This window comes from Stegostoma tigrinum, chromosome 9 (genome assembly GCF_030684315.1).
Source record: "Stegostoma tigrinum isolate sSteTig4 chromosome 9, sSteTig4.hap1, whole genome shotgun sequence".
Lineage (NCBI taxonomy): Eukaryota > Metazoa > Chordata > Chondrichthyes > Orectolobiformes > Stegostomatidae > Stegostoma > Stegostoma tigrinum.
In genome coordinates this window covers 46630813-46658411 of record NC_081362.1, presented here as the reverse complement: position 1 = coordinate 46658411, position 27599 = coordinate 46630813, and the positions used below count along the sequence as shown (strand labels likewise).

The 27599-nt window shown below is 41.3% G+C and overlaps 1 protein-coding gene across 13 annotated transcripts in view; it reads right to left on the bottom strand.

Annotated features, from left to right (window-relative positions):
• LOC125454694 (girdin-like) overlaps positions 1–27599 on the bottom strand; it is a 322453-nt gene that overhangs the window by 127709 nt on the left and 167145 nt on the right. For 10 of the 13 annotated variants that reach the window (XM_048535750.1, XM_048535754.1, XM_048535755.1 and 7 more), the window contains 2 exons: positions 16115–16256; positions 3850–4026 (listed from right to left, as the gene is read on the bottom strand). In XM_048535750.1, the coding sequence (XP_048391707.1) occupies positions 3850–4026; positions 16115–16256 (319 nt within the window). The remainder of the gene's footprint in view (positions 1–3849; positions 4027–16114; positions 16257–27599) is intronic. The other 3 variants (XM_048535751.1, XM_048535753.1, XM_059648516.1) reach the window with 1 other exon arrangement.

Here is a 27599-nt window from a genome sequence, read left to right as displayed (position 1 = left end):
AGACTGTCCAGTTGCAGTAAGACTTCCCCACTCTGATACTCCAAACTTCTTGAAATGAGGGCCAACTTTCCAATCAACAATAGACTACAAGATATACAAACAGAATTAGGCCTTCTAGCCTATCGAGCATGGCTGGTCTGTTTTTCAACCTCATTTTCCTGCCTTCTCCCTAAACTCTTGATCCCACTACTAATCAAGAACTTATCTATCTCTATCTTAAAGACACCAATGACTAGGTCTCCATAGCCTTCTGTGACAATGAGTTCCACAAATTCACCATCCTGTGGCTGAAGAAGTTCCTCCTCATCTCAGGTCTAAAGTGCTTTCCCTTCATTCTGAGGCTGTGCCCGAGGGTCTTAGTCTCTTTTGCTAATGGAAACACCTTCTCCACATATGCTCTATTCAGGCCTCTCAGTATTCTCTATGTTTCAGTGAGATGCCCCCTCATATTTCTCAACTCCAGTTATTAGCTTTCCTGATTTACAGCTGCACCTGTGCACTAGCTTTGTGTGTTTCATTCCCAAGACCCTTTGTATTACAGCTTTCCATAGTTTTTCCTCCATTTAAACTATACTCTCCTTTTGTGCACCTTTCTAAAATAACTTCACATTTTGCAACATTATACTTCATTTGCCAACTTTCTGCCAAGTTACCTAACCTATCAATTTTTCTCTGTAAACTTTTTGTACTCCTCTTGCACCTTGCCTTTCCACCCATTTATGTGTTGTCTGCAAATTTAGTTGCTGTGCATCCTTTCCTTCTTCCAGGTCAATAGTATGTTGTAAATAGTTGCAGTCTCAGCCCTGATTCCTGTAGAACTACAATGTATACGGATCGCTAACCTATCTATGTCAATATGTCACCCATGACACCATCTTATGACTTATAACTCTTGTCTTATGAATGAACTTTTCGTGAGGTACCTTGTTGCACGGCTTCTTGAGGTCCAAATACAACACATATACTGGTTCCTCAGTATCTACTCTGACTGAGTCTTCCTCAAAAACCTCGAATAAATTAGTCAGACACTATTTTCCTTTCATGAAGCCATGCTGACTCTGGTTGATTAGATTACAATTTTCCAAATGTGATGATGATGGTAGGGGGCAGTTTGTCAAGATATAAGGGAGGCAGCCGGAACAGCACTAGAGGGTATGGTAAGCTACAGTTCAAGGTATTATTTGCAGTTACCACCTTTTGTTCCTCCTTAGGAGGAACACAAGAAAACCATAGAGGCCATGAGCAAGGCATATTGTCAGGGTTCAGGGAGCAAGGCGGAAAGTGGGAGGCAAAGTTCGACGTGGCGAGCCTTCACCCTGGACTTGAAAAAAATCTGGGTACTGCAATGTCAAATGGGACAGGAAAGCTTTGGGTGGTATCGGTTAATCAGGCAGAGCAGTCTCTGATGGAATGCACCAGGATCTGCTAAATGACAAGGTAATATGGTCTTAGGCAATTAAGGGTAGGCTGCACTTACAAGATGCTTTCCCTAATTTACCGTTCCTCCTGATTTTTTTACACTATTCCCTTCTGTGAATTCACGACTTCCAGTTGTAGAATTGTACAATAAAAGTAGAATTCAAATAGATATTTTCTAATCAGCCTGTTCATTGATGTTTTTACACAACTTTGGAACAGGCAGAACTTGAATCCTAGCCTCAGAGGTAGGAAGACAACCACAGTGCCACAAGATCCTGAGGATTCAAATAAGCTATTACGAATGCTGTTCTTGGCTAGTTGTCAAGCACATATCACACCTATGTTGCTTACCCATTACAGAGAGTACTTGGCCATCAACTACCAGTCTCCTCTTGCAATGTAAACAACATGAGGTTTGTCACACTATTGCATGATACCATGTATTTATACTTCACCATTTCACTTGATTCAATTTTCCATATTTAGTCCAAGTTATCTTCAAAATCTATAGGTTTTCCTAAAAGGAATAACATTTGTGCTATTATTATTTTAATGAAAGTTTGGAAGGTTATCAGGTCCAGAGATAGTTTCTTTTTAATTGAGGTTTTCAGCTCATGGGACTTTAGAAGGCAAGTTAACTTAATGTTATTCTGATAATTTAAACTCTCAAATGGTTTCCCACCTCTGCCACACCATGAAAAGGCTGTTATGTAAAAATTACAGATTATGTCAATTTTAACAATCTGATTGCAGCCTTTGATGGAGTTGGTTACACAATTCTCCTTCAATGCTTTTCATGCTATCCAGTCGATCTGGACTGGTTTTGCCTGGTTCAATTTTAATTGCGCAGTCACAACCAGAAATCTTCCTGTAATATTCATTTCATGCCAGCAATGTTACTTCCTGAATCCCTCTTCTGATGGCCATCTAAACGCAACATCATCTGAAACATGATGCTAAGTTCCACGTGTGTATCACTTCATCACCATCTCCAGACCCATCAGCTTTGTTCAATGTCAGCCTTTTTGTCAGACATCTGGTTCTACATTAAAAATAAATTGTTTTCTAATTTAATATTTAGAAGACATCATTTTTACCCCAGTATTCCTTAACCACTGATCCTGCTCCCGGGACTGCGCACAGCCACAGTTTACTTGCAATCTGCAACTTATGTAATGCTGATTGCAGCTTCGGATCACATCCTGCGAATTATTAACAACTACTTATACTTCTGTTAAGTTCAGTGGGTAAAACTCCACCTAATTCCAACTTACACGTTTCTATTTCTGCAAACTCCCCTAGTTTAACAATCCCCAGAATACTGTATTCTTCCAATTCTGGTATATTCTGCTTCTAGACACCTTTTGCCTAATCATCAATGTCATAGTTTCACCAATCTAAGTTCCCAAAAAGATGTCATTCTCATTGTAATCTTCCTTCCCTCGGTCTTCCTGTCAGAACTCCTTAAATTTTCTGTCTTTGACCAAACTTCTAGTCATTTGGCTTTTTGTTTTCTATATCTTGTCTACATCTATTCCAGTGCAGTACCATAGAAAGTTTTATTGAATCACAGCATTGTTATGGTGCAAGAAGCCATTCTGCCCATCAAGCACATAGCAGCTCTTCAAATGGCCATTACCTAGTGCCAATCTCTAATTTCCACATATTCCTTCAAACTATTCTATCCAAATAATCACCAATTCCCTCGAGTGCTTCAAATGAACCTGTCTATACCACAATACCAAGCAGTGCACTCCTTATCATAACGTTTTCATTCAATGAGTAATTATTGCTCAGAGCACCTTCTTCAGAGTCATACAGCACAGAAACAGACCGTTCAGTCCAATTTGGACATCTGACAAGTCCCATTTGGCCCACATACCCCTAAACGCTTACTATTCATTAACCTACCTAGATGTCCTTTAAATATTGAAATTGTACCCACCTCCATCACTTCCTCTCACAACTCTTTCCGTAAACACTCCACCATCTGCATGACAAAGTTACCCCTCAGGACCTTTGTAAGTCTTTCACCTCTCACCTTAAACCTATGCCATCTAGTTTTGGGCTTGCCCCATCCTAGGGAAAAGACCTTGGCTATTCACCATCTCCTTTTGCACATCAAGTTAAGGGAGCTATAAAAATACAAATTATGCTTAATGTCAGCAGTCTCTTTATAATAAGACATCGCACGAAAGAAACAGTCTAAATAAACCAGTGAATATTTATACTTCAATTGAAATTGTACTTCAGTGGGCCAACTTTCTGTAGAGAATATATAGAAGTATAATTTCAGTTGAAAGGGAACATATTTACATTAGAATGATTTAATAGAATATGCAACTCATAGTTTTACGCAACTTTTAAGTTACCACAGATTTCAGCAATTTGTTAATATAGTTCTATATAGAAGAAATGAAACAAGCTTACATTCCTTTCGACCTCAATTAGTCTATCTTTAACCTTCAACAGTTCGCGAGTTACTTCTTGGTTCTCTCGCTCCCATTTTCTTGTAGTCTGTTTTTCTTCACCAGGTCTACCTTGCAGACACTGCACATTTTTTTCCTCCTCTTGTCTCTGCTTGAGAGCTTCATAGTTTTTTCTCACCTGCAACCATGGACGTTATGAATATGCTGTTGAGTTATAAATAATACCTTACATAGTTCTCATGTTCCAAGACAACAATTCTTTAAATAAAAATTATTTATCATTAATCCTGCTTTGTGGAAGAGTAAAGTTTTGCTCCCAAATTTGCATGGAAAACTCCACATTTTCCTGTTGATTTCTTATGGCAAATTAAGTATGTCAAAGGTCACTCATTGCAAGCAATACACACTGTACTATAGCAGATTTTAATTAGGAAGACAGGTAATTTTCAGATTGTTTTCTGAGGGACTCTATTCTATACAGTGCAGCTATTGTCAGTCTTTTTGGTCTAGATACGGATTGATAGGTAGTGTTTTGACAGATGCTACGTAATCACTCCCCTTAGAACTTAAACTTATCAAAGGCTGTTTTTGGTTGCATACCAGGGCATTTACTACTTGCAATAAGTTTGTTAATGCTTCTCTTTACAACAATACCGAGCTATCATAATAATGAGCAAATAGCTGAAGCTGCAACAAAAATAAATACTTTAAATCTACTTTTTTGCTGCAGCTCTACAAAACCCTGGTGAGACCAGACTTGGAATATTGTGTTCAGTTCTGGTCGCCCAATTATAGGAAAGATGTGGAGGCTTTAGAGAGGGTGCAAAGGAGGTTTACCAGGATACTGCCTGGACTGGAGAGCTCGTCTTACGAGGAGAGGGTGACTGAGCTCGGATTTTAATCTCTGGAGAGAAGGAAAAAGAGAGGTGACCTGATTGAGGTGTACAAGGTAATGAGAGGCATGGATAGAGTCGATAGCCAGAGACTTTTCCCCAGGGCAGGAGTTAGGAGGAAGGTATAGAGATGTCAGAGGGAGGTTCTTCACCCAGAGAGTTGTGAGCGCATGGAATGCTTTGCCAGTGGTAGTCGTGGAAGCAGAGTCATTACTGACACTTAAGCGACTGTTGGACATGCACATGCTCAGCAGTGAATTGAGGGGAATTTGGGTTAGGTTATTTTATTTTTGGATTAGGATTATTCCACAGCACAACATCGTGGGCCGAAAGGCCTGTACTGTGCTGTACTTTTCTACGTTCTTTGTTTTAGCTTTTTAATTTTAAGAAAATAGTTCCTGGGTATTCCGATTGTCACTGCAATTTTGTCTTTCAAATATTCAAATGCTGAATCTCAGCTTGCTGGTAATAGGTAGGCAAAAAAGTTGATTAACTTTTATTATGGATAGTTTTCCTCTTTTTGTAAAGGAACAATTGTTAATAAAACTTGTTCAACACAACTGCGGCAAATAGATGTTTGCAAATTGGGTAGTACCAAGTGTCTAATTCTGCACTGCAGCATAATTCATCAATAAAACAGACCATTCTATTTATGTAGGTGCCTCTTCTTGAACCAAAGCTAGTGAAAGATCTCAAAATTTCTAACTTGCATGCCTTAACCAAACAGCACTGAATTGTCTTCATGCAGTGATAGATAAAGTTTTCTGCAACATTGCATTCAAAATGAAAATCTGAAGGCCTTGGAGATCCATCAGCATTTTTTCCAGTACTTTAGTATATTCTAGAGTTTGAAAGTTAAACAAATGATGAACGTTTGTGCTCTCGAGCATCATGCTGAGGGTTTTCATGGCACAAAGACTTCTGAAAGTTCTACTTTTCAGGGCAGGGAAATCTAAAGAACTAGGCTATCCATTGACAACTCTACCAGCAAGGTGAACTGGGTATCAGCCTCTGGGAAAAATTTCGGTGTCAAGCCTGGAGCCAAATATTGTTTGGAGAAGCATGAATTTACTCAGGGTGAGAGTCAGTTCCCATCTCAGGGAGAAATTAACACTTTTGAGAGCTACAGCTCTCTATCCCAACAGCATCATCAGGAACAACGGTCACTGCTGGTACTGCATCCAGTAAACAAGACAATTTTGCTTGGACCAGATGAGAAGTACAATGGGGGACAGCTTTTGATGTTCAGAAGGCTGTGGTGCGCGAGACTGAGATGCAAGAGTAAGAGGACACAAAAAAGAAAAAGAGTGCAAGAGAAATGAGTGTGTGCTAGGACCAGTAATCGTGGGCATTTGACTCAAAGTTATCCTACCCGTCCACATGCCAACCCTGGCTCTAGGGCATCCATGAAATTCTTCCTGACAAGTTGACATGCCTATTTCACTATTGCCAAATTCATTCACACAGCTAAAACATATGGGCATACTGGAGTGGATTAAGGGAAAATAGTAGTAACAGCAAACAGAAGCCACCCATTCCAGATGATTATCTGGACATTATTCGTAAATATGCTGCTACTCTGCCCCCGTAGAAAATTCAGAGTATTACATGTATGAACATATGCATTAGATACAGCAGGAGGCCATGTGGTCTATTTATGCAAACATCCAGAAGAATAATAGCATCTACCTCAGTCACTGGTCTCAATAGTAATGGAAAAACAGCAACTCAGCAACAGGATTATGATAAGATGACAAATGCACAAGATCATGGGACAAATTGAGCTGACTGATCTGATTTATACAGGGATGCCTTATTGTTATTTTATTCTTTTGACTTAGTTCTCCACCACACAAGAGCCCCATGATGTGGGCTTATGATTTTACCTCAACAATTTTAAAGGTCTACTTCACAGAGGCAATGGTGGAAATTGAGACAGAAACAGAAAAGACCGTTCATAGATTTGATGAGCTGTACTGAATATAGTACTGAGCGCAGTAAGTCAACAGAAAGAGCTGGAACAAAAACAAAGTTGCGGAAAAAGCTCAGCATCTGTGGAGGAGAAAACAGAGTTAACATTTCGGGTCCGGTGACCCTTCCTCAGAACAGCTGAAACAATGGGTCTATCTGGACAGTCCTGTTTGTGGATTTTTGGCAGGAGGTAGAAACGAGCTGTGCGAGGTTGGGGGACTATTAGCTTGGAAGCGCATTGGGGGGGAGAATTACTGGATGAAATGAGATCCGTAATCGCAGTGGACACAATGGCCTGATGTGCCATGATGGGGTCATGGTTAAGGGGAAGGTGGGAGGAGGTATCTGAGAGCTGGCACTCAGTCTCTGCAAGGTAAGGTCAGTACACCCGACAAGGACAACACCAGCCTTATCGGCAGGCTTGATGACAAAGTCAGGGTTAGATCTGAAGTTCTGAGATCTGTGGAAGGGTCACTAGACCCGAAACGTTAACTGTCTTCTCCTCCGCAGATGTTGCCAGAACTGCTGAGCTTTTCCAGCAACGTTGTTTTTGTTTCTGAATTACAGCATCCACAGTTCTTTTGGTTTTTAATAAAAAGAGCTGCTCTCCCTCTGAAATGCAAAAGGGATGGAGAACTAGGAAAAAAAAGCACATTAAGCCAATGTATCGCTAGAAGTGAATAAGAGATCACTTAATCAAAGTAGAAAAAGGTGAGAAGCTCCAGGTCAGTGACAACATCCCGCAGTACAGCACCTTCTTCACTTTGTGTTGTCAATTTAATTTCATTGAGAACACTCAGGAACTTATTCCATTCATTCACACCCAAGTTTCAGTAGGGCACTGGTGCTAGGTACGACCTGGTTGATCAATGGGAGGGATAAATCTGGTTAGTGGCTGGAAGGGAGTGTCAGAAGGTCGAATGGAAGGGAGCAGGTGGGGCTGGAAGGCGAGGCGAGAGATAGGTGGCAAGGTTATTTGAAATGTAGGACTCAATGCTGAATCCTCCGGGTTGCAAGGTGCCCCGGCTGAAGATAAGGTTTATTTTCAAATTTGCATTCTGAGTCACTGCGACACTGGAGGAGGCAGAGGACGGACATGTCAGAGGGAGAGTGACTGGGAGGTTAGGTTGGCCGTTGTGGACCAGTCAGAGGTGGTTGGCAAAATGGTCACCTAGTCAATGTTTGCTCTCATTGACGTAGAGAAGACCACATCAAGAGCACTGGCCCGCAATAGACATGGTTGGAAGAGATGCAGGTGAAGTTCTATCTCACTTAGAAGGCTGGTTAAGGCCTTGAACGGAGGTAAGGGAAGTGGTGTGCCAGCAAGAGTTGCATCTTTTATGGTTACACGGGAAGATACCAGGTGGGTTGGAGTGGCTGATGGGGAGTGTGGCGCGAACTAAGGAGCGGCAAAGGGAATGGTCCTTGTGGAAGGCAGAGAGGAGTGGGGAGTGGAAGATGTTGCAGGTGGAATTGGAATTGGTGGAAATGTTTGAGGATGGTACGCTGGATGCAGAGGATGGTGGGATGGAAACTGAGGACAAAGGGGACACTATCTTTAGCGTGTTTGGAGGAAGGGTGGTTGTTCAGAGTTGTGGAGCTGGGAATGGAGGAGGCACAGTGGAGGGCCGTCTGATGACGGGGGTGGGGGGTTGGGTGCTTTGTCTGAAAAAGCCGGGCATCCAGGATGCTTGGGAGTGGAATGTCTCCTCATCACAGCAGATATGACATGGACGGAGGAACTGCGAAAATGGGATGCAATTTTTGCAGGATACAGGGTGGGAGGAGGTGTAGTCACCTGCAGCTCCTCCAACTTAGTCTATTGCATCCAGTGCTCCCGATGTGGTCATCTCTATGTCGGTGAGATCAAACGTAGACTAGGTGACCATTTCACTGAGCACCTCCACCTGGGCCGCAATGGCCAACCAAACCTCCCACTAACCACCCATTTCATCTCCCTACCCCACTCCCTTTCCGACATGTCCATCCTCGGCCTCCTCCAGTGTTTCAGCTAATCAAAATGCAAATTCAAAGAACATCTTATCTTCTGCCTGGGCACCCTACAACCCAGAGGACTCAACACTGAATTCTCCAATTTCAAATAACCTTGCCACTGATCCCCCACCTTTCATTCCATCTTCTGACCCTCCCTTCCAGCCACCAATCGGATTCATCCCTCCCAACGACCAACTACCATCATATCTACCACCAGTGTCCACCAATCACTGCCATTCTGCCTCCAGCCCTTCACCCTACCCCTCTTTATTTGCTGCTGCTCCTACCCCCACAGCCAGTCCTGAAGAAGGATAATACCAAAACATTGACTGCTCCTTTCCTCCAGATACTGCCAGGCCTGGTGTGTTCTTCCAGCCTCCTGTTTGTCTACCTTGGGTTCCATCATCTGCAGTTTCTTTGCTTCTACCTTTATGACCATGATGTCATAATTAATTGGGCATGGTAACGGGATGAAAAGGGTTCAGACAGGTAAGATGCAATATCGGTTGCCAGTGTACAAAATGAGGTGCATCAACAGGTAGTAGTAGAAAGAGAGAGGGAGACCAGTGGAATGAGCCATAATCTTCTTGGAACAAGATCAAGAGTCTGATGGAAGAACAAAAGGCTGTTAACCACCAAAGACTGCGAAACATCAAGGATGAACTTTCCATTGTTCCAAACTGCAGGAGTCAATTATGCTCTTCTCCATTCTACAGAATGGGATTGGAATTGGTGGTGCATTCTTGTCTGTCATGAAGCATATTTCCTTTTATGCCTAATTAACCCATGCATCATACCTAAACTGCTACTTCTGAACAAACTCTCTGACAATTGTTTATAAATGATTGATTACTTATGTTGGGTAACTGTGATCGCAAACACCAAAATTTAGCAAGGACCCATAGATGCAGATAAATGCACTTCCCTACATCCATATCCCCCATCCACCACTGACATATAACCCAAACCTCATGTATCATATCCCAGTCAGCTCCCCTACTGTCGGCATACATTTTCAATTACATGTCAGTGGTATTTGTAATGCATCTGCCCAGTAGTAAATTTGAAACTAAATATCAACTTGGTATTGGATGTCCACATGACATTTTGGTCTGTTGTTGCCCTTTGCAGGAGAAAGATTGCAAAAAGGACAGCAGAGTCAGATGTCCAAAGACTTTTGAGCTTACAAACAAGGACCATGGTATTTTGGAGAAATGTGGCACATCAGCCTTCCTGAACACTGTAGATGGCAAGACTTGTATGCTGCAGGGTGACCAATTTAAATTCTCTGTTACTTAACTCCTACAAGACTATGCCATCTTGAAATAACAGCAGAAATTGATGGAAACACTCCATGAGTCCGACTGCGTTTGTGGAAGAAGAAACAGGCTTAATGTTTTACATCCTGCAATTTTTCATCAGAAACCAGTATTTTGACAGATTAGCACAGAATGCCTCACTTATATGCAATGAGAACTGTATATTTTCATGGCCACACCAAATCCTTGTCTTTAATTTCTCCAACCGTTGCACAAAGACTAGCAATCTCTGTCCTTCTGAAGATGAAAATTCCTCAAAGGAACTGATTTCTTCTGGAGTGCACCAAAGGTCAGATGCACACCTAGAATTAATGCATAAATGAGCACTTTGGTGGGTTCTGTATTATAATTAGGTAGTATCTAATTGGGTACTTTCCAATGCCAAAGACAGTAAGTCAAACATTCTGGCAGAACTTATTTTTCTCCAAACTGTGTTCATCTGGCTGAAGAGAGCTGCAAATCAGAGAGAAACTGGAAGCTTTTCAGGCACATTTCCTACCTTTACAGATCCAGCTGAAATGTTTGTCATTTATATTACAGGTCATTTTCTGGATGTCTTCACAGAGAACAGTTTCTTCCATGGAATGTTAATCACAGCATCGTAATCATCCTTCTATACACTGCTGGCTGACCAAGTATCATAAATCAGCTCCCAAGTGTTCTCTAGTAATGGAGCAGGAGTTTCTAATGGTTTTTTCATTTGTACATTCATAAAGAATGGACATTGCTGGCAAAGATCGTACTTCGTGCCTATCCTTAATTGTCTTTGAGAAGGGCTGTTGTTATGTTCTTGAACCACCATGTGGCGAAGATTCAGGATTTTGACCCAAAAACACAAGACATCAGTAAGATGCCCCAGTTCAAATTCCAGAAATGAATATATTATCTTAACAAGAAAACATTCTCACCGTAAGGTGGTGTCATTCGTATTCACCTGCTAGCCATATCCTTCTTGGTAGCAGAGATCACAGATTTGAAAATAAAAACATGAACATGAGTAGGTCATTCAGTTCTTTGAACCTGCTCAGCGATTCAATATGATCATACCTGATTTTCTATCTTAACTTGAACTTCAAGGAGCATTCATACATCCCTCAATTCCTGAAGTATCTCATGACTTACTAAGTTCTGTCTCAAATATATTCAATAATGATACATTCAAACGTCTGTGAACTTCCAAAGTTTGAGGACTTCACAAGTTTGAACGAAAGAATTTCTACTCCACTCGAAATGGCTGATCTGATAGTTTGATGCCCAGTTCAGGTTCCCCAGTTTAAAAAAAATCTTACCAACATTTACCTTGTCAACTCCCTTAAGAATTTTACATGTAACTGTGAGTTCTTCTAAAGCTTTCATGAACATTGGCTCAGATTACTTAAACCTAATACTAATTTCTTTACTTTCATTAATCTCATTAGACCGGTGCTTCTCTAATAGCATCATAGAAATTGAGAGATATTCTCATGAGAAGCTTTGGTAATCAAACTGATTCAAAAATACTTGGTGAATTTACTGGTTGGAAACAACCAATTAAAACTTTAGATTGAAGAAACATTCCAATCACTCAAAATTATTCAAAACAAATGAAGAGCTGGGCCACCTACATTTCAAAGCCATTATAATGGAGGCATAGCTGCAAATCTCACATGGAACAACAGCCTTCAATATGAATGGGAAACCACCTCCTACCCCAGCAAACCATCCTGACAATCACTGTATTTCTTAAAAAACGGGCCAGATAACACAGTAAAAATAATTTGAACAGGTGCACTTCCTCCATGCCCTGGAAACAACTACTTTACATTTGTACTTTACTGAGATATTGAGCAAAAGGATCAGGTTGCACATATTATATTTCTTACATCTACCAAAGTAATGTTGTACTTCTCTTGCAGCACCTCAACTTATCATTTAATTATCTAATTTGATGGTGTTCATGCTTTTAAATATGTACACACTGGTTTTCATTGCATCTGTTTGACAGGAGCATGTTCTGATAGCATCTTTAAGGGCACCTGCATAGGGCACTACAGAGCCAGAACAACGCTCTCACCAGATTTGACCCAAAATTCAGGCTGATGTCCTTAAGCTCTTCGACAACTTACACGTGATGAAATGGCTCACTTGTACAGACATTGAAACTTAAAAGTACAGATGGTACATGCCATGTTGTCTACTCTTTATTCCCACTTTTGTATACATGATTTCCACAACATTATTTCTGCTAAAACTCAGACAGTATTTGATAAAACATGGAGTCATAGTGGCATATAGCATGGAAACCAGTCCATGCTGAACATAATCCCAAACTAAACCTTCACATGGCCCATTTCCCTCCAAACCTTTCCTACTGATGTACGAATCCAAATATATTTTGAACGTTGCAGTTGTACTGACATCCACCACTTCATCAGGAAGTTCATTCCACATGCGAACCACCTTCTGTGTAAAAAAAATTGCCTTCAAATATTTTTAAAATCTCTCTCCTCTCTCCTTTAAAACGTGACCCCGAGTCTTGTGACCACTATCCTAGGGAAAAGGCAACAACCATTAACTCTACCAATCCCCCTCATTATTTAATAAATCTCAACATGGTCACCTCTCGACCTCCTACTCTCCAGTGAAGAAAGCCACAGCCTATCCAGCCTTTCTTTATAACTCAAACCTTCCACATCCAGGAACATCCTGGTGAATCTCTTCTGAGCCTCTCCGGCTTAATAATGTTCTTTCCATAACGGGGCAACTAGAACTGGACACAGTACTCCAGAATACGACTCACCAATATCCTCAACAATCTCACCATGACTTCCCAACTCCTATACTCAAAGAACTGAGCAATGAATGCAAGTGTACTAAACACCATTTTAACTGCCCTGTCTATATGGGATGCAAACTTAAAAGAATTATATACCTCAAACCCTGAGTCTCTCTGTTCTATAACACTCTCCAAGGCCCTACCATTAACTGTACAAGCCTTACCCTTGTTTGTTGTACTAAAATGCAAAACCTTGCCTTTATGCAGATTGAATTCCATCTCCTATTTTTCAGGCCAGTAGCCCATTTGATCAAGATCCCACTGTAGTTTTAGAAAAGCTTCTTCACTGGCTACCAAGCCACCAATTTAGATGCCTTTCAATGTTGTAATTATACCTGCCTCCATCACTTCCTCTGGCAGCTTGTTCCACACACGCACTACTCTCTGTGAAAAAGTTACCCGTCAGGTCCTTTTTAAATCTTCCCCTCTCAACTTAAACCAATGCCCTCTATCTTTGGACTCTCCCACACAAGGAAAAAGACCTTAGGTATTCACCCTCTCCACGCCCCTCATGATATTATAAACTTCTATAAAGGTCACCCCTCAGCCTCAGACACTCCAGGGGAAAAAACCAGAGGTATTCAGCCTCCAGTCCTGGCAACATCCTTGTAAATCTTTTCTGCACACTGTCAAATTTAACAACATCATTTCTATAGATTGGCTGTCTGGAATTGTAAGCAGTACCGTGAAAGTGGGCTCACCAGTATCCTGTACAGCCACAACATGATGTCCCATCTCCTATACTTAATGCACTGATCAATGTAGGCATGTGTGCCAAATGCCTTCTTTCTCAGGAAGGGGTTCGGACTGAAACGCTGACTTCCCTGCTTCTCAGATGCTGTCTGGCCTGCTGTGCTTTCCAGCAGCATTTTTATTGACTCTGCCTTCTTCACCATCCTGTCTATCTGCACCACAACTTACAAGGAACTTTGCACCTGCATCCCGAGGTCTCTTTGTTCAGCAACACTCCCCAGAGCCCTACCATTAACAATACAGGTCCTGCCTAGGAATTGCCTTAACAAAATGCAACATGTCACATGTATCTAAGTTGAAGTCCATCTACCACTCCTCAGCCCATTAGCTCATTTGATCAATCTCACTGATACATCCTCACTGTCCACTGCACAATCTATTTTGGTGTCAACTGCAAACTTACTAGCCACGCTTCCAATATTCACATCCACGTCATTTATACAAATGACAAAAAGTAGTCAATCCAGCACCAACCCTTATAGCACTTCATGAGTCATAGGCCTCCAGTCCAAAAAGCAACTCTTTGCTACCTTCTTTCTGAAGAAGGGTCCCGACCCAAAACATCAAGCTTTCCTGCTCCTCTGATGCTGCTTGGCCTGCTATGTTCGTCCAGCTTCACACCGTGTTATCTCTTTACTACCACCCTCTGTCTCCTACCTTCAAGTCAATTTTGTATTTAGTTGGTTAGCTTCCCCCTCCAAATCCCATGTGATCCAGCATGACTAGCCAGACTACCATGTGGAACCTTGTCAAAAGCGTTGACGAAGTCCATATAGACAAAGTCTACCACTCTGCCTTCAACCTTTTTTGGTCACATTTTCAAAGGAGTTAGTGAGACATGATTTCCCATGCACAAAGCCTTGTTCACTATCCCCAACCAGTCCTCTCCTTTCCAAATAAAAATCCTGTCTCTCAGAATCCCCTCCAACAACTTACCCACCACTAAAGTATGCCTCACCGATCTATAGTTCCCTGTCTTTTCCTTACAGCCTTTCTTAAATATTGACATCACAGTAGCCAACCTCCAGGCATCAGGCACCTGACCCAAGGCTGTTAATGATACAAATATCTCAGCAAGGGGCCCAACATTCTCTTCCCTAGCTTCCCACAAAGTCCCGGAAAACACTTGGTCAGGTCCAGGGATTTATCTACCTTTGTGTGTTTTAAGATCTCCAGCACTCTTCTGTAACATTGCTATTTACTTCCAAGTTCCCTAGCTTGTATGTCCTTCTACACAGTAAATACTGACATGAAATATTCATTCAGTGTCTCACCCATCTCCTGTGGTTCCACACATAAACAGCCATACTGGTCTTTAAGGGGCCCTGATCCCTCCCAGTTACTCTTCTGCCTTTAACGTACTTGTAGAAATTCTTTGCTTTCCCCTTAACTATTTGCTATAGCTAACCCATTATCCCCTTTTTGTCCTCCTGATTTCCCTCTTAAGTATAATCCTACTGCCCTAAACTCCTCTAGGGATTCACTTGATCCCAGCTGAATTACCTACCATATGCCTCCTATTTCTTGACCAGAGCCTTAATTCCCCTACTCATCCAGCATTCCCTTCACTGACCAGTTTTGCCCTTAATACTAACTGGAACAAACTGTCTCTATAGTCTTGTTATCTCATGTTTAAAGGCCTCCCAGTTTCCAATAATCCCTTTACCTGTGAATAGCCACCCCCAGTCAACATTTGAAAGTTCTTGCCTAACACCACCAAAATTACTCTGATTTAGAACATTAACTTTTTGATCAGTTCTATCCTTTTCAATAAAAATTTTAAAAATATCAGAATTATGTTCACTGACCCAAAGTGCACTCCACTGACATCATAGTCACTTCTGTCTTATTTAACCACAGCTTGTGTTATTTATAAGTTCTATTACATAACATTCAAAACTTGCCAGAATGCAAATATAATCTATTGTATTCAAAAAACAAAGAACTGTGATGGCTGGAAATCTGAAATAACAACAGAAATAGCTGGAGAAACTAGCAGGTCTAATGGCATGAATGGAAAGAAAGCAGAGTCAACGTTTCAGGCCCAGTGACACCTATTCAGAACGCTGAAATATAGACTCTGCTTTCTCTCCATAGATGCTTCCAGAATTGCTGAGTTTCTCCAGCTGCTTGTGTTTTTCTAACTTATTATTTCTTGGGATAAAAGGTATCATGAAGAAGGTGCACATTTATTACTAACTCTATCAGCTCTAAAGAAAATGGTTGTGAAGGTACTTCCAAACAGCTGTCTGTTAGGAAGTTCAAAGATTTTGACGCAGAAACAAGGAAGGGAACAGCAGTCCAAGTCAGGATGGTGTACTTGGAAGGGGAATTTGGATGTGACAGTGTTCCTTTTCCGTTAGCATATACTTAATGCACATTTGTGAAACACGCATCTCGGATTGTCTTGTGATTTAAAATCTTAAAACATCTCTAAGTTTTGTGAACTTAAATTTTCAAACTACAGTTACCAGAACAGCAAATAATGGAAATGCTGCTTGTAACTTGTTGAGAACTTACCGTCTTTAATTCCTGCCGTAGTTGCTGGTTCAAATTTGTTGATTCTTCTAATCGTGCTTCAAGACTGGCAATTTTCTCTTCTTTTATTTCAAGAGACTTTTTTAGAGTGCTTTCTAACTTGGACTCCAAAAGTTTATACCTGCTAATAATTGGACATTGACAAGGAAAGTGAATTAGAGGTTTTCTCAGCTATGGTTTAAAAAAATTTGCTGATAATCTGATACAAAAATACAATAAGTACAGAACGCAGACAGTACTAAATTAAGTTCTTGGAACATACAGTTTTATTTCCAAAACTGGGATGGGGATATTCATTGCATAGATCTTTACAGGTGACAGGACATTTGAGAATTCTGAGATGTGAGATTTTAAAATAGGGGTACAAGAACAAGAAACAGGGAAGTTATAAAGGAACTCATAAAACTTTAGTTACGCTACATCTAGAGTAATATACATCCATGTTTAACACTGTTTGCTTCAATACTGCTAAATTGACAGGACGTGTACTCTGAGCATCGCAAGATTAGTTTTAAAGTTATTTCCCACATGATCAGATTAGTGCTATTTTGAATGGTTTCTGCTGCGCTCTAACCCATTGATTTGTGACCCCAATCCTTCACTTGCAACCTCTCTCTATGCCAAACTCTTTTTCCACAACCTACCTACCTGCAGATTCTCCCTCTGATTGATCAGCGTAGAAGTCAGCCTCATCCCCACTTCAACCTTCCCAGATCAAGATCCTGGTCGGATGCCAGAGCTCGAGGTTTGGGCAAGTGCAAACACCAACGATGCAGAAGTGCTGAACTACAGTTGTTATAATCTGTGTGTTTTTATTTAAAATGTGACTTTGAAGCTGCTACTTCTGCCTCTCTCCAGCACCACACAGCAACGATTCAGAAGTGAGATGCAGAAAGTTTAAAAAAAATGTGGGTTATAACAGTCACAGATTGGTGATCTGGCACCATCTGGATTAGCATCTTCACAATTGCAGAGCTGTAGCATCAGATTGGGATGCTGAATGGGAATACAAGTTCAGGAAACAGAACAGTGAAAGAATTGTCAGGGCAAGAGACAGAGGCTGCAAGCCAGTGGTTCAGGAAGGGGGTGAGGCCAGATGGCAGAGTGTTTAAAAAGAGCACAGCATGACAATGGTGTGTTTGACAGGGGAGAGATTGAAAATTGGAAGACTGGAGATGGGAATGAGTCTGCAAATTTGACACCTGGGGTGAGGAGTGACTGGAAGATAGAGGATCAGGAAGAAGATGATCTGTAGGGAGGAGGGCGACAGGGAGCAGTTGTTTCAGAAGCAAATGTGGGCAGCAATGAGCAGGACTTACAGTTAACAGAAAGTTACATCTTTTTCTGATGCTAAAAAAAATCTGATAAATTCCTATTGTATTGCATCCAGTCCTGTTACCATACTTTAGGAAGGTTGTGAAAGTCAAAGGTACAAAAACTATAGGGATGAGGGGCTAAGCAAGCAGATGTAGTTGAGGTAATTGCACAGCATCGGAGTTGGAAGAATAGTTTAAGCCAAGTGGAACACAGTCTGAGCTGGCTAAACTACAGATGAAGCAGCTTGAAAAAGGAAGGAAGAAAGAAATGAGAAAACTTGAAAGCAAATTGATGAGGTTTGAATACGAACTCCAGCGAAAGTAAATGTCGTGGAAAGGAAAAAAAAGGAAACAAAATGAGAACTTCTTCCTCTCATTGAAGTTAAAAAGCATTACAGGCTAATGAAAAGCTTAGACTACATTAGTTTAAGGAAAACTGTTCCAGTTAATAGAAATGATAAAGAATGAAGGTACTGTTAGGAAACCAGTATATTTACATTGCTATAAGGCAGAAATTGTAAAAACAAATTGTTGGAAGTGTAACGGGAAATGAATGAGAATAATATGCTTCAGGAGTATTCAAAAAAGTTAAGTATTGGTAAAAGTAATGGATTTTAGTGACAATGATGCATGTGAAGCATGTTCCCTGAGAACCTGTTAGAACGGGAATGCTGTTCAGAATAGACAAGAAAATTTTCCCTTAAATAATGTCACAATAAGCCAGGTTATCTCTTAGAGGTTCTGCTTCCAAGGGAGAAGTGTTACGTTACTCCAACAATCCATGTTAAAAAAAATTCAGATTGAAAGCTACTGGACAAATCGGTTATTGTTGGTAGTTGATGGTATGATTTGAGTTCCAGATGGCTTGATGGAAGAAAAATAACCCGTGAATTTTGTACAAAGTTAACTTATGAAGTGACTAACTGTGGGAATTGTCCCAAGTTTTCCTTTAAAGGTGTGGATTTAATACAAAGTAATGATCTGGCAAGTATAAAATTCTCAGCATCTCCAAGAATGTTAGTTATGAAAACTAAGATTTTGCAGGAGTAACATTCTAGAATGTTTATCAATTGTGCAGGAGCCAAAGCCCTCCCACTACAGCCCAAACTCAAGAGGTTAGACAGAATTAAACTGATTAACATCTTGTCTAGAATAAATAAAACTAATACCACAAATGCAAAAACATCAAAGGTAGAATCAGGAACTAGGATCTGCTAAAGAAAAACAGGCACGAAAGACAAGTTTGCTTATGAGAAACATAACTAGTGACAATACTTGAGTGTCAGTCACAGAAGTAAAACAGTTAAATGATGGAACGATAAACTTGTGGAAGCAAATTCAACCCTGATAGATTCTCAATTAAAACCTGTTGAACATCAAGTATTGGAAGTACAGTTGAATTATCATGAAAAACAGTTCAAACAGGAGAAGGGATTGCCAATGAATCAGAGTGGCTAGTTGAAATCAGAATTAAAATCCCAGACAGATTAATGATGGAACTTTGTCTTGAAAACAGCCAGAAGTTAACTTCTGAAGTGACTAACTTCAAAGTTAACTTTGAACACTAGAGCAACAAATTACTTTTTTCATTCACAGGAAATAGGTAATGCTGCTAAGTTGGCATTATTGCCCATTTCTAAATGCCTTACAAAACGCAGTGGTGAGCTGTATTCTTGAACCATTTTAATCTACGTGGTGAAGGTACACCCAGTGTTGCTAGACAGCAAGTTCCAGGATTTTAATCAAGTGACCTAATTAGAAGTCAGGATGATGTGTGGCTTGTGTGGGAATTTGCAGGTGATAACGTGCTAATGTCTTGCTATGGTGCCTTCTAAGGAGTCCTGAAGGGCTTATGCAGTGCATCTTGTTGATATACTGGCAGGCACTGGTGAAGGAAGTGAATGTTGAAGATGCTCAATGGGAAGCAAATTAAGCGGGCAGCTCCGTCCTTGATGATGTTGAGCTTCTTGAGTGTTGCTGGAATTGTGCTCATGTAGGCAAATGGAGAGTATTCCATCACATTCCTAAATGGTGTTCTGTTGATAGTGGGTAGGCTTGAAGAAATTGGGACATGGTTACTCCGCAACGTACTTCAGCAGCCACAGTATTTAAAGGCTCATCCTGTTCAGTTTCTGGTCAGTGGTAGCACCCAAAATATTGACAGTGACAGATTCAGCTATGATAATGCCACTGAATGTCAACAGTGATGGTCCGATTCCCTTTTGTTGGAGACGATCATTGCCTGGCACCTGTGTCACATGAAAGTTACTTGCCTCTTAGCCTAAATCTGAATGTTGTCAAGATCGTACTGCATTGGAACTGAACAGCTTCAGTATCTAAGGAGTAGTGAAAGCTGCTGGACATTGTGCATTTGTCAGCGAGCATCTACACTTCTGACCTCATGATGTTGAAAAGGTTATTGAAGAAGCTGAAGATGAGGTTGTAGACTTGTTCGCCGAGCTAGTGTGTTTGGTTGCAGACGTTACGTTTCATCACCCTGCAAGGTAACATCAGTGCACTTCTGATGAAATGTTGGTGAAGTGACGGAGTTCCGACAGAACCCCATCAACAAGCACATTGAACTGGAGCAGATATACAAACCACTGGAAAACAACCAGAAGTAATGCCAACCACCCATCATATAACATATAAATAACAAGCAGGACAGAACACTAACGCTTCACCAAAAACTTTGGCACAAGCCCCAAGGGAGGATTTTACACACTCAAAAGAACTGTGCACTACTGTCATTTCCAGTGCCTCGGCTGACGCGGAGTGATCCATTCAGGTTCATTCCTTTTATTTAGATACAACTTGCTAAGCCATTTCAGAGTGCACCTCAAAGTCAACTACATTGTTGTAGATCTGGACCCGAAATGTAGGCCAAAGTAAGTGAAGACAGCAGAATTTCCTCCCCTAAAGGAGGCACATGAACCAGATTGGTTTCATGACATTCTAAAATTTAATTTGAGGTTTATTAATTAAATTCAAAGTTTAACATCTGCTATGGTTGAATTTAAGCACATGGCCTGAAAGCATGAGCCTGGTTCTTTGGATTACCAGTTTATAGACAATAGTGTTACGTAACCACTTCCCTTCAAATGCTGTACGTGCAGAATGAAAGAGCAGATCTATTCTTTAAAACTGCCTAAGGGAAATTTTAAGAAACAGGATGAGGAGCTGGAAAGAAAATTGAAATGGTCTGAAGTGCTCTTGATAACTATGGAGGAAAGATTCCAAAATGAAGAATGCCCAGGTGAAGTGGTCAACTCGCATACAGGTTTGAGACATGATTCTGAAACTAAGGCAACTGAACTGACCAAAGTAGTTGCTAAGCTGAATGAAAAGGTCAACAAATTGAAAAGGAATAGGAACATCAGAGAGTAAATAAATATTTCAAGGAAATTCTAAAAGGTGAAAAATGAAGGTTTTACTTTTGAAGTGCCAGTGGGAAGAAAATGTGCGTGCGCAAAGGACATGGCACACCTCTAGGATAAATTGGAAAATGGCTCAGGTAATAACAGCAAAGCGTCTAGATGCAGCAAAATCCGTTATGGATGAAGTGATTGAAGATGATAATTTTGAAGCTGGTTGTCAATCTGAAATGTGCTCTCCATATCAAACATAGGAAAACACTTCGTCCTCGGTCAACAAAGGAGGTAAGAAGAAAAAAGAAACCCATGCTTCTTTGTATTAAAGTTGAAAAACCTGTGCAAATCATTTATGTCGTACAGCATGTCTAACGTGCATTCACATGTGAAGAGGGGAAGGTGCTAAAAGAAAAGAAATGTGTAACGCAAATCTTAATGTATTTCACAGTTGGTAACCATGAAAAGATTACAAAGAAAAATATAATTGCTGATGTTCTGTCAGGAAAGGCTGAAGAAAAATGTCAGTGTTGAGAAAGTAATAAAAGTCTAACTCAGGGCTTTTATGGGTGTATGTGAATGTATGGAGTAGAGTAAATAAGGTTGGGGAATTACAGGCGCGAATTGTCATGTGGAATTATGATGTTGTGGTGGCAACAGAAATTTGGTTTGAGGAAGGGCAAGACTGGGTGTTAAATATTCCTTGGGTACAAGATGTTCAGAAAAGAAAGAAAGGGGTGAGTGACAGTGTTGGTTAAGGAGTACTTTGCAGTCCTGGAGAAAGGAGGATATCTCCGAGGGTTTTGGAAATATTTTTGGCTAGAGCTAAGGAACAAAAATGGTGCAGATTACATTACTTAGCACAATCTGTAGCCCATCAACTATTGAGAAGGATGTACAAGAACAAATCTGCAGGGAAATTAGAGATGTGCCAAAATTATAAGAGTTCTTACAATGGGAGACTTCAATGAATCAATTATAAATTGGCTTTGCTGGTAGTGCAAGGGATGAGGGGTAAGTGTTCCTAGATTGTGTTCAGGAGAATTTCTTACACCAGGACATATCCAGTCCATCAAGAAAGGATGTGCTGCTAGACCTGATTCTTGGAAGTAAGGTGGGGCAGTGGATCAAATGTCAGTGGGGAACATTAAAGAGGTAGTGATCATTGTATCAGAGATAATGGGAACTGCAGATGCTGGAGATTCCAAGATAATAAAATGTGAGGCTGGATGAACACAGCAGGCCAAGCAGCATCTCAGGAGCACAAAAGCTGACGTTTCGGGCCTAGACCCTTCATCAGAGAGGGATCATTGTATCGTTAGGTTTAAGATGATGGGATGGAGGAGAATAAAGATGGTCGATGATCAAGCAAGATCAATTGGCAGGGTGTCAAATGTAATGGGACAAGAATAGAGCTGGACAAGATGGACAGGAAAAACTAGCTGACTAATGGGTCTTCAAAAAGGAATGTTTCAGACAGTCGCTCAAAAGGAAGAGATAGGACAAACAAATCTAAAACTTAATGAATAAAAATGGAGATAGAAATTAAGATAGAGAAAAAGTGAGCTAAAGACAGATTTCAGGTCGAAAATACAATTGCAAGCTAAATGAAATACAGAAGGACCAAACAGAAGGTTAAAAAAAAGCACATTAGACATACAAGGAAGAATAAATGAGAAAAGACTGGGGGCCAACATAAGCAGAAATTGCAAAGTCTCCTACAGGCATTCAAATTAATCAATGAATACGAAAGGAGTAGGGTTGAAGAGAAGGGATTTACATGTGAAAGCAGGATACGTGGCTGATGTACTAAATAAATACTTTGCATTGGTCTTCTGCTATGGTGACGTAGAATTTCTTCTTATCATTAGAAGGTTTTAAAATTGATAAGGAAGAATCATTGTCTAGACTGCTGGTACTTGACAAAGCAGAGAATTGGAGATGTACCTAAAGATAGTGAAGGAAGTGAATGTGGAAATGCAAGCAAAGATACTTGTGCAAGATGTGGGCACTGATTATTACATAGGCGCAGGCTCGGATTCTTGTACTGGTATGGGTACAGCTAGTTGTACAGGTGTGGGTACACATCCTGGTACAAATCTGGGTACAGATACTGGAATAGGTGAATGAACGAATGAATAGCCTTTATTATCAGTGCACTTGAACGAGTGCAGTGAAAAGTCTGTAATGTCGACTCTTGGAGCCATCTTAGGTACAAGGCATGCAAAAACTCGCTGTCCACAGAAGGAAAATAGATTAAAGTACTAATTTTTAAGAAGTGAAAGAATAGTAGGAAAAACATAAAGCAGGCGGAGCAGATGAGCTCTAGGCAGGAGCCTGCATGCTGTGCTGCTACAGCACTGCCATCTGAGGCAGAAATGGGGAACCCTGGAGAGATAAGCAATGGGGAGCTTGTTGGTGTTGATACTGCACTCTTGTATTAGATTAGGTGGATTAAAGAGATGGATCTGGGTGGGATGCTCTGAGGGTCAGTGTGGACTTGTTGGACCAAAGGGCCTGTTTCTACACTGTACAAAGTCTATGATCTAAGGTTGTCACTGAATTGAAATATTAAAAAAAATTAGCATGGGAAGACAGATATTAAAAATCCAGAATGAGAATAGAAAGTGTCTATAAAGTACTCAAGTTATAGTCCTTATGCAACATGAGTCTGTGCCCGTTGGGCTTCAGAACACCAGGCCATGAAGCTTCTAGGTACTGGCCTCCATCCAGGATTTGCTCTGCTTCCACTCTGGGACTCGGCCTCTGATCTGATTTGCTCTGCTCTGCTGCTGATCTGGTACTTGGCGCATGACCATTCTGCTGCTGATCTGGGTCTTAGTCTGCACTTGGTCTGGGATGTGGCTGTGACTTGCTCTGCTCCCCGCTCAAAATTTCGGCCCATGCTTGCTCTGCTGCCAACCTGGGCTCCAGCCTCAAATTTGCTCTACTCACTCCGGGACTCAGCCCATGCTCACGCTGCTGCTGCTCTGGGCTTTGGCCGCAACTTGATCTGCATCCCGTTCCAAGTGTGGGTACTGATACTGGTTCAGGTGGGGGTGCAGATTCTAATATGGGGTGTGAGTACAGCTTCTTGTACAAAATTGGGTGCAGATATTGATGCAGGTGTGAACATAGATACATGTACAATATGGGTACATATACTGGCAGTGGTGTGAATACAGATTCATGTATAGGCGTGGACAAAGATTCTTGTGTAGGAATGGATACAGATCCTGGTACACATGTAGGTACAGATATCAGAAAAGGTGAGTGAAGACACTTGTACAATTGTGGGTACACCTAATAGTACAAGTTAGGGGACAGGTAGTAGGCTGGTGTGAGTATAGATACTGGCACAGGTTTGGGTGCAGATACTTATGCAAATACAGGCAAAGATACTTGTGTAGCTGTGGGCAGAGATTTTTACAGTGTGGGCACTGGCTCTTGTACAGGTCTGGGTACAGTTACTGGAAAGAATGTGGGTACAGACACTGATACTGGTGACAGTACAGATTCTTGTACAAGTATGGATACAGATACTGGTGCTGATATGAACACAGATTCTTGCATTGGTGAGGGTAACAATGCTGATGCTGGTGTAGGTACAGATTCTTGTGCAGGCGAATGCAGATACTGGCACAGGTAGGAGTACAGCTACTGGAATAGATGTGGGTACAGCTGCTGTAACAGGTCTGAGGGCAGACACTGGTACTGGTAATGCACACAGAAATAGGTAGTGGTGTGGTTACAGACACTGGCACACGTGTGGGTACAGACTCTACGGATTCAAGTGTAGGTACACCCATTGTTATAGGTGTGAGTACAAATACTTGAACAGGTGAGTATAGACAGTGCAACATCATGTGTGCCAATACTGGAACAAGTATGGGTACAGATACTGAGAAGGGTGCAAGTACAGATGCACAGGTGTTGGTGTAGATACTCATATGGGTGTGGATATAAATACCGATAGTGGTAAGGGATCTTTGCCTGTGGAAGGGTGGCTACAGATTATTGAACAGGTGCAGGTACAGATACTGTTAAGTTGAGAGTACAGGTACTGATTCAGGTCTGGGTAGAAATACTAGAATAGGCGTGGGTACAGATTAATGATTCAGGAGTCAGTGTAGATACTGATACTGGTGTGAATACAGACTGTCTTACATGTAGGTGCCGGTACTGGTATAGGTGTGCTTACAGATACTGTCACTGGTGACCAAGATGGTCACGGCAGAGTAGCAGCACTGGGTTCAAGCTCCTGGTCTATGGCTCGTCTGCCTCCATCTTCTTCCTTTGTTTCCTTTATTCATTTGCTCCATTTAAAAAAAATTCTCTTTTAAGGCCTTTTCATGAGGCCAAACATACAGGAGCAGAATTAGGCCATTCGGCTCAGTGTCCACTCCACCTTTTGATCATGACTGATATGTTTCTCAACCCCATTCTCCTGCTACGCCTTCTCCCGTAACTCTTAATTCCCTCACAAATGAGCAGCCTATCTATCCATCATAAATACACACCACAGCCCTCTGCGGTAAACGAGCGCCACAGAATCCCCACCCTCTGGCTGAAGAAACTCCTCATCTCAGTTCTAAATGGTTAACCCTTCATTCTGAGGCTATGCCTTCAGGTTCTAGTGTCTCTGACTAGTTGTACCATTTTCTCCATATCCATCTACCCAAGCTTGTTAGTATTCTACAAGTTTCAATCATACAGAGTCATATAGCATGGAAACAGTCCCTACAGTCCAACTAGTCTATGCCAACCACGTTCCGGTACTAAATTAGTCCCACTTGCCTGCACTTGGCCCATATCTCTCCAAACATTTCTTATTAGTGTACTTATCCAAATGTCTTTTAAACATTGTAACTGTGCCTGCATCCACCACTTTGTCTGGAAGTTCATTCCACACAGGAATCACATTGTGTAACAGTTAAAAAAAAAGTGCCCCTCATGTCTTTTTTGTTTTCTTCTCCTTAAAAAATATGCCCTGTAGTCTTGAAATCCCCCACTCTGTGTGTGTGTGTGTGTGTGTGTGTGGCGGGGGGTTGGTACCTGCTTTCACCTTATCTCTACTCTTCAAGGGCAAGACTTACACAATTAATATTAGGGCCCTGGGTAGTGTTGTACCTAGGTACCTTTGACCCTAAGATGGTGCTGTAAGTGGCGATTTCTAAACTTTTCACTGTACTCATGAGTACGTGACAATAAAGCTAATTCAATTTGTTTAAAAGTATGCCCTTAGTCTTGAAATCCCCACCCTAGGGAAAAGATCTTTACAATTCTATACACTTCAGGGTTTCATAAACCTTGTAAGGTCACCCTCAACCTCTTAGGCTCCTGTGAAAGAAATCCCAGCCTATCCAGCCTCACCTTATAACTCAATTCTTCTACTACCAGCAACATCCTGGTAAATTTCTTCTGAACACTGTCCAACTTAATAATATCCTTCCTATAACAGGACAACCAGAACTGAACACAGTACTCCAGAAGAGGCCTCATCAACATCCTGTACAACCTCAGCACGATGTTCCAAATCCTATACTCAGAGGTCTGTGGTAAGCATACTAAATACCTTCTTAACCCCCTAATTACATGAGACACTAACTGCAAAGAATTAGGTAACTGAGACCCGAAGTGTCTCTGTTCCACAGCACTACACAAGGCCCTACTTTAACTGTGTAAGTCCTGCCCTATAGTATGGAAACAGGCCATTCAGCCCAACAAGTCCACACCAACTTCCACCCTTCCGCTATCCCTGTAACACTATTTCCCATGGCGATTCCACCTAAGCTAATGCATCCCCGGGACACTATGGCAATTCAGAATGGCCAATCTAATTAACCTGTACACCTCTGGACTGTGACAGGAAACTAGAGCACCCAGAGAAAACCCACACAGACACAGGGAAAATGTGCAATCTACACAGACAGTCACCGAGGCTAGAACTGAACCTGAGTCCCTAGTGCTGAGGCAGTAGTGCTAACTGCTGAGCCAACATGCTACCCCCAAACACAACACCTCGCATTTATCTAAAACTCAGTCTGCCACTCCGTAGCCCATTAAACTGATTGATCAAGATCTTGATGTAATCTTAGATAGCCTTCTTCGCTGTCCACGATACTACCAATTTTGATGTCATCTGAAAACTTACAAACTGTGCCTTCTATATTGTCAACTAAATCATTTATTAAATGACAAAGACAAGTGGACCGAGCACCAATCCCAGTGGAACAGTGCTGGTCACAGGTGTCCAGTCTGAATAGCAACCCTCCACCACCACACAGTGTCTCCTGTCTAAGTGAATTAAGTATCCAATTGGAAAGCTCACCCTGAATCTCATGTGAGCTGACTTATTTAGTCTTCTATGTGGAATGTTTACTAAAGTCAAGTAAACAATGTGTACTGCTCTGCCCTCATCAATCTTGAAAGGATACTAGTGATAGTGGGTCATGTCGTTTTGTGGCTAGTTGACGTTCATGACGACATGACCCACTATCACTAGTATCCTTACATACGGATGAGGAAGGACACTGCTTTGATTGGGACAACACATCCATCCTAGGACAAGCCAAACAGAGACACGCACGAGAATTCCTAGAGGCATGGCATTCCAACCGGAACTCCATCAACAAACACATTGGCTCCAAATCAATCTACCATCCTCTGAGAAAAAGAACAGGAAATGACATCACCAACCCAAGGAAACCTAAACAGATAAACAGAAAGCGGGACATAACACCAGCACTTCATCGGAGGCTCACTGATGATGTTACCTAGAAT